At 44.2% G+C, this 7,892-nt stretch overlaps 1 protein-coding gene across 1 annotated transcript in view; it reads right to left on the reverse strand.

Annotated features, from left to right (window-relative positions):
- The window catches only part of LOC116067347 (ankyrin repeat and BTB/POZ domain-containing protein 2-like), a 74,507-nt gene extending 68,385 nt beyond the window's left edge, over positions 1–6,122 (reverse strand). Inside the window, exon 1 of the mRNA XM_031323777.2 lies at positions 5,032–6,122. Coding sequence (XP_031179637.2) covers positions 5,032–5,923 — 892 coding nt within the window. The 5' untranslated portion in view covers positions 5,924–6,122. The remainder of the gene's footprint in view (positions 1–5,031) is intronic.
- Between the last annotated feature and the right edge of the window lie 1,770 nt (positions 6,123–7,892).

Below are 7,892 nucleotides of genomic sequence, written 5' to 3' on the forward strand. Positions count from 1 at the left end.
CGTTATTACCCGAATCGCTCATTTCCTGTCTGAGGGGTTTTCCCATCACACTCTCTCTACGTGGTATCTGGACTTCTCTAACTGCCGGAAAGTACCTATTATTTCAAGTCCAGACTACTGTTATCTATGTTCTATTTGTCCCTCGTTAATTGGAAAAAGGATACACGAACATATAAAAAGGAAACGTAAAAGAAACGGTAACATAAATAACCGAAATATGTGATGTGCAAAGATGTTGATGAATGTGCAAAACGTTCAGGAGATATAGTTTGTGCAAAGAAAAGGTAAAGAGTTTAGTGCAAGGGGTTAGTTTGGGGAGTTTTTCCTTAACCAAAGCGAGGGGCTAAAGCAGTGGTTCTCAACCTTTTTGGGAACAGCGCCCCCCTATCCATAATCCAGGGTCCTTTACCTTAAATGTAGGAGCCATTTATATCCACTTTTTTGTTTAGATTAATTTAGTTAATACTTATTTTAGCCACTTGGGGGAGTATTGCATTGGGTGTGGTATGTCACTGTGAATTAGGTATATCTACAGGTGTGGCAATCAGTGAGGGCAAGGTGTGGATGGCGGGGAACACACGGTTCTTACCGTAGCCGAGTGAGTACCCACTCCACCGACAATAAGCCACAGCACTTTAGTAATCACCACTGGGTGAAGTACTATTTTATGTGAAATACCCTTTTTCCTACCTTTATGATAAACGGGAACACCACCCAAAGAGAACTAATGCCTAAGACCTAAGATCTTTTTGCTACGCGTTGAGAACACCATGCCATCCATACCGAGGCTTACAGGATAGCTTCAACATTAAATGTTCAACGGCTATGTTCATAGACTTATTAAAGATAAATTATGTTAATGTTTGATGGAGACTTTAAAGTTCACAACAAGACTGATAGATAACACTGCAGTACGGAGTTCATTTAAGATGATACTCTGACGTCCTGTTCCTGTGAAGGCAGCACGGAGCTGACAGAAACACAGAAGAGAAGAAGAGTTGCGTAACACGTCTCGTCCAACGGGGTCAGCTTCTCCTCGGAACGCGTAGCTCCTATGGCGCCATTTTTATGCTACCAAGCCATCAGCTCCCGTTAGCATCCCATTGACTGCCATTCATTTTGACGTCACTTTGACAGAGAATAACTTTACATCTGAAGAGTTTAAAGACTCTATTTGTCCATTGTTTATTTCTAAAGAAACACGACAATGTATAAAAGGCTCCATTACCTTGTACCTCACGTTATGGCTCCGTAGCAGACGTTTTTATAAAAATAGGCTAACGATTGGGTCATAACCACGAGACTTACTGTCTCATAGTAGAGGAATTACCGTATAGTACAGGAGAAGCTCTCAGGCAGTTTGGACTTCCATTAGCTGTTTAAGTTTAATTACTAATGTTAACTATCATTTTAGTGATCAATAATTAGCCTGTGTCTATGTTATCTCCTTACATATACCTACGCTCTCCGTCTCTGCTAGATTGGGAATGATTGAGATTTCTCTTGGCACAGCTACCAGAAGACTTCCAACTTTCAGACAGGTTGCTCACGTCACATCTACGTCTTCAAGCTCAGTTGGAGGCTGCTCAGTAACGCTCAGACATCACCGGGAAAGATCTTCTAATATCCTTCACTGGTCTCCGTCCAGAGACACGGGATCTGCTGGTCCATTATATATATGTCAATGGTCTCGTCCATTCACAGTGGTGTAAACTGGCAGGTTTTAATGTTGCAGACCACTCTTTTTTTCAAGTAGTTTAAAGTGCAAACTCGTATTGTTGTGAATCGTTTCACGTAGCCTTAAAAAAACGCCCCCCAAAGGCACCTCAAAGCCCCTCTTTCCACAATATTGCTTCAAGCTCCCCCCGTCATCTTCTGAACGCCTCCGCTGAGAAGCACTGGGCTAAAGGGTATGCTGCTGTACAGATTGTAAAGCCCCCTGAGGCAAATTTGGGATGTGTGATAGTGGGCTGTATAAATAAACTTGACTTGACTTCACAATCTAGAAAATTAGATGCAACCATTAGCTCTTCTGTTCTGTAATACCACCCAGCTTTGATATATAGGACTGAGACAGGATCATTCGTACCATCGCTTTGACAAGCAGTTCATTTACTGCAAGTAGAACAGAAGTAGAGCTGCTGGGTATTGGCAATGATTTCTCCAATCTATTCGATTCCTATTAACACGGGTCCCGAAACGTTTTAAATTTCAGATTTGATATCAATCAGGTTTTGGACATTTCAGTCACAATACCGGTTTATCTTGAATATGAAAGAGATTCTCAGAGAACTTCTCAGTAGGGATGGGTGTATCGATCCTGTGGTATCGATAGATTGATATACTCACGCTACTCATTTGGCATTGATTTCCTTAAAAAAATATCGATATAAACTAAAAAATAATAATTAGGGGTGTATGCATCACTTTCAGCTGTTCTAGATTACTTACTTAAATGACTATGTGCCGGGACACCCCTGTACCTGGCGGCGTATTGAGCTGGCCCATGTCACGTGACAGGAGACGAGCGAATGAGCATCAACGTGCGACACAGCCGACAGCAACACAGCCAAGGGCCTGAAAATGTGTATGTCTTGTTCGCGAGTGAGAGGACAATGGAGCGGGAGATTGGTCGGAGAATCGGTGCAGCGGGGGCGGTATTACATTAAATATATCGCACCGTTGTGACGAAAAGAGAGCTGAGCCAGAAGGCAAAGCTCTCAATCTACCGGTCAGTTTTCATTCCTACCCTCACCTATGGTCATGAAGGCTGGGTCATGACCGAAAGAACGAAATCCAGGGTGCAAGCGGCCGAAATGGGTTTCCTCAGGAGGGTGGCTGGCGTCTCGGAGCTCGGAGTAGAGCCGCTGCTCCTTCGCGTCGAAAGGAGCCAGTTGAGGTGGTTCGGGCATCTGGTAAGGATGCCCCCTGGGCGCCTCCCTAGGGAGGTGGTCCAGGCACGTCCAGCTGGGAGGAGGCCTCGGGGAAGACCCAGGACTAGGTGGAGGGACGTCCAACTGGGAGGAGGCCTCGAGGAAGACCCAGGACTAGGTGGAGGGACGTCCAGCTGGGAGGAGGCCTCGGGGGAAGACCCAGGACTAGGTGAAGGCACGTCCAGCTGGGAGGAGACCTCGGGGGAAGACCCAGGACTAGGTGGAGGGACATCCAGCTGGGAGGAGGCCTCGGGGAAGACCCAGGACTAGGTGGAGGGACATCCAGCTGGGAGGAGGCCTCGGGGAAGACCCAGGACTAGGTGGAGGGACATCCAGCTGGGAGGAGGCCTCGGGGAAGACCCAGGACTAGGTGGAGGGACGTCCAGCTGGGAGAAGGCCTCGAGGAAGACCCAGGACTAGGTGGAGGGACGTCCAGCTGGGAGGAGGCCTCAGGGAAGACCCAGGACTAGGTGGAGGGACATCCAGCTGGGAGGAGGCCTCGGGGGAAGACCCAAGACTAGGTGAAGGCACGTCCAGCTGGGAGGAGACCTCGGGGGAAGACCCAGGACTAGGTGGAGGGACGTCCAGCTGGGAGGAGGCCTCAGGGAAGACCCAGGACTAGGTGGAGGGACATCCAGCTGGGAGGAGGCCTCGGGGAAGACCCAGGACTAGGTGGAGGGACGTCCAGCTGGGAGGAGGCATCGAGGAAGACCCAGGACTAGGTGGAGGGACGTCCAGCTGGGAGGAGGCCTCAGGGAAGACCCAGGACTAGGTGGAGGGACGTCCAGCTGGGAGGAGGCCTCGGGGAAGACCCAGGACTAGATGGAGGGATTATATCTCCAACCTGGCCAAGAAAAAGTATCGGTATCGTACCGAATCCTAAAAGTGTGGTATCGCCCATCTCTACTTCTCAGAGCTGTAGATTGTTCAAGCAAGAAGCAACCCTCACAATGTTTTTTAACCTTCGTGTTGGCTTCCTGCCGACCATGCACTTGTTGATAATATGGTCAAAATAGAAAATCACGACTTCTCCAATGCTTTTTTTCGATGATTATGACACTTTTTCGGACACTTAAACACGCTACTAACACCAACTTATTACCACTAGTGTTACTTATTTTTGGAATTCATGGTCAAAAAACTTTGTTTATCGGAAATGATATCAAATGTTTGAGTCAAAAAAGCAGAAATTATGAATTATTTTGACAAATATTAGAGGAATGTATGTTGACGGATAATCAAAGACTCGTGTATGTCAAAGTTTTGTCAGAATACTGTTCAATCTTTTTCAAATGCTATAAAATTGAATAAAACACTCAAAATTCAATGAAAGTAGTGATCATTAATTGTGAGGAGCATTGTAGGGAACCATCCATGTTATTTTTGGGTAATTTGGTTAAAAAGAAACCCATATTTCTGATATAGACATTAGGTCAAATGTGACCCATGGACAACAGGACCATGCACCAGGTTCATGTTTACTACATTAAGAATTGACCCCCAAAAAGTTAGTTTGAAGTACTTTTTACTTAAACATCCATGGTGAAAAGGCATAGGCTATATCCTGAAAGATCAATTTCAGGATTGTATATAAGTGATGCCAGTTCACTCAAACAAAGATTGATTTTTTTAATTGGAGAATCGTTTTTTTAACCCAGCCCTACATAACATTTTTATTTCTTTAATATTTTAACTCTTGTGTTGTCTTCCCGGGTCAAAACTGACTTTTATAAAGCATAATGTATACATCTTCTAAGACAACATCATTCCAACTTATCACCGCTAGTTTTACACTTATGTTTGTAATTCATGTTCAATAAACCTCATTTATATTGAATTATACCTAATTTTGAGTTAAAAAATCCAGAAATTATGAATTACTTCAGCTTATAATTAAGATCAGAGGAACATATGTTGATGCATAATTACAGAAGTTTCCTGTATGGAACTATCCGTGTTGTTTTTGGGCAATTTGGTTGAAAGAAACCCATATTTTTGATACAGAAACTTTGAAAACTGGTCAAATTTGACAACACGAGGACAACACGAGGGTTATAACCATAACCTTTGGTTTAGGAGATGGAGTGCTTAAACTCACCATTGGCATTTTTGCCACATATCAGATGCTCGTAGACCTGCAGCAGCCCCCACAGCTCGGCATCGTTGTTGACGGCTCCCTCCAGCAGCTCCGCGGTCACCGGGCCGCAGGTGACCCCGCCGCCCGGTTCCCCTTCCTCCTCCGCGCCCAGCGTCGCCGCATGCAGCGCCCGTCCGACCACCTCCTCAATCAAACTCTCCACGCATGCTGCCAGGCACACGGCGGCGTACTCGTGCACGCGCACCGACACGCGTGTTTCCACCATCCACCTGAAGAAGCGACCCACGGAGAGCGTCAACCCGCAGCGCGCCGACTTGCCCCGCTGACGCGCGGTGTCCCCGGAGCTCATGCAGTGCAGGGACACCGCCTTCACCGCGGAGGAGATGCACTTCTCGGCCAGACTCCAGCTCAGCACGAGCCTCGCCGCGCTCTGGACCTCCAGGCGCGTGCACCGCCTGTGGAGCTCACTCAGCCGCTGCGCCTCGCGGGAGATACGCACTAAAGCCCTCCGGAGCAGACCGGACAGCCTGTGCACAGCCTCCCCGGTGAACGCGGCGTCCGAATCGGTGACTCTACGCACGACTTCCCGCAGCTCGTGCTCGGTCCAGGGATACTCCTCCACGTCGGGCAGGCAGGGACACTTGACCAGGACGTCCGCCGTGTCCTCAGGCAGCGTGCTCACCGTGTCCCAGCTGCCGTTTCTGCTGTACATAGAATCACCGGCATGCTGCCACCAGTTACCCCGGTGAGGAGTGTTCGTGTGCGTATGAGACTGTCTCGACCTGCCGGAGGAGGACAGGCTGAGGGACGGGCACGGTTCCCCGGTCACATAGCCCGGATCCAGGCTCAGGTCCTTCAGGGTTTTCACCACAACACTGCTGGTGCTGGACATGGTGGAGAAGGGGATTAGATTTACGTAACTCTTACTTTACGCACAGTTAATATAACAGTTTTCCAGTCCAAAGTTTTAGCCCCAGTTTGTAAAAGTCCAACTGCCCACACCAGACAGCTGCACGAGACTGTCCTGCTGTGCCACAACTAACCGAGACATGAAGGGGAAGGAGAAGTGTTTTAACACACTAATGAAACCCAGACTCCAGTCTATGGAATAACAACACAGGTGAGTTTACTACTCTGCCCTACAGCGCCTCCCGGTGGCCACAATAATGGTTAAAACCAGAACTTCATTCCCTGAATACAGATATCCAGAGCTGTATAGTAACGAAGTAGAACTACTTCACTACTCTACTTAAGCACTAAAAGGCTGGATCTGTACTTTACTGGAGTATTATATATTTCTCCTACTTCCACTTTTACTTGAGTACATATTTTCGATGAGTTTAATACTTTTACTTTTTTTTATTTTCTTTTATAGTGTGTGATAACTTTTTTCAGGCTTGAATCGTTACTGTGCTGGAGAGGATGTTTATTTTACTTGCAGTGTGATAATTGCACATTTTATTTCAATATTTGTTAATATTTGTTATTTTTAATATAATTCATATTTGTTAATTCCTTTGGCCACAGCCTTGGCTAAACATTTGACATAATATAAACAATATGATATTCAAACTTTTGACTGCTTTCTTGAATAACTAAATAACAGAATACTTGTACTTTTACTTTCAGTACTTGAGTAGTACATTTTAAAATAAACTACTTGCAATACTTAAGTACAAAAAATGTTGAATACTTTAGTACTTCTACTTAAGTGTTGTGCTTAAAGAGCACTTCTACTTCTACTCAAGTCACTTTTTTGATAGAGCACTTGTACTTTTACTCAAGTATGGGTCTCTAGTACTTTATACACATCTGGATATAGCACATTAACAAATTCATTTTTGCCTCAGTCCGAGCATAGAAACAACAACACCTACACTGTAAATTCTAACATTCAAATTAATAAGAAATAATAATTGGGGTTGACTTGACCGATCTGCTGAGAACACTCACTTTATTTGAGGTACAGAGCGAAAATGCAAACCATTATTTTACTGCAGAGCCCAAGCACTCTTGTTTTACTTTAAATATGTTAAATGGCAGTTTGCTATTTGAATGCCAGATAATTAAACATAAAGAAATGCTGTGATTGATATAAACCAACCTTCTCATTTCATTCTTTCAGATAGATTTTTTTTTACGTAGATGTATTTTTCAGTCTGTAAACTGAACCAGAAAACAAGTCAGTAGTACTAAGTAGTGCTCACTTAAAAAATGTGAGCTAATTAAGTATCATTTACTTAGAATAAACAAGTTGTATTCACTTAAAAATGTAAGTTTATTAGGTATTGCTTACTAAGAATAATTAAGCTGCACTAATTTACCATTACTAGTTCATTGAACTTATTTTTTTCAAAGCAATGAGTTTGCGTACATTTTTTTAAGTAAAGTCAACTTGTCAAAATTTACAGTGTAGGAGCATAAAAATAATAAAATAAAAAATAAATGAAAAGGGCTATCTTAAATTAATGTGTCTCAAGTAAATATATTAATTTAAGGGGTTTTCTTGTCTTTAACCAGTTTCAATGACTTCACGAGATGTTTAACTCATTCTTCAAATGGTTCAGGGAGAGTTCAGTCTTAAACTCTGCTCATTTTCAGGTTCATAATTGTATTTTAAGGTTGTACCAGAATAGGTTTACATGGTTTAATTTTCTAAAGACACCATATTGTTGTTGTACTGCACCGCTCTCTCTCACTGCTGCAGATCCTCTTTTCAGCTGGTCTCTGTTTTAGCTACAGAGTGAGACCTCTTTTCTTCTTCTTCTTCTGGACTATCTTTGATTGCACTTGCACATGCCCAGTAGCTCAGATGTAGCTCATGTCAGCTAGCTAGCTCCATAGACAGTAAAAGAAAGGCT

The sequence above is a fragment of the Sander lucioperca genome, chromosome 3 (assembly GCF_008315115.2).
Source record: "Sander lucioperca isolate FBNREF2018 chromosome 3, SLUC_FBN_1.2, whole genome shotgun sequence".
NCBI lineage: Eukaryota > Metazoa > Chordata > Actinopteri > Perciformes > Percidae > Sander > Sander lucioperca.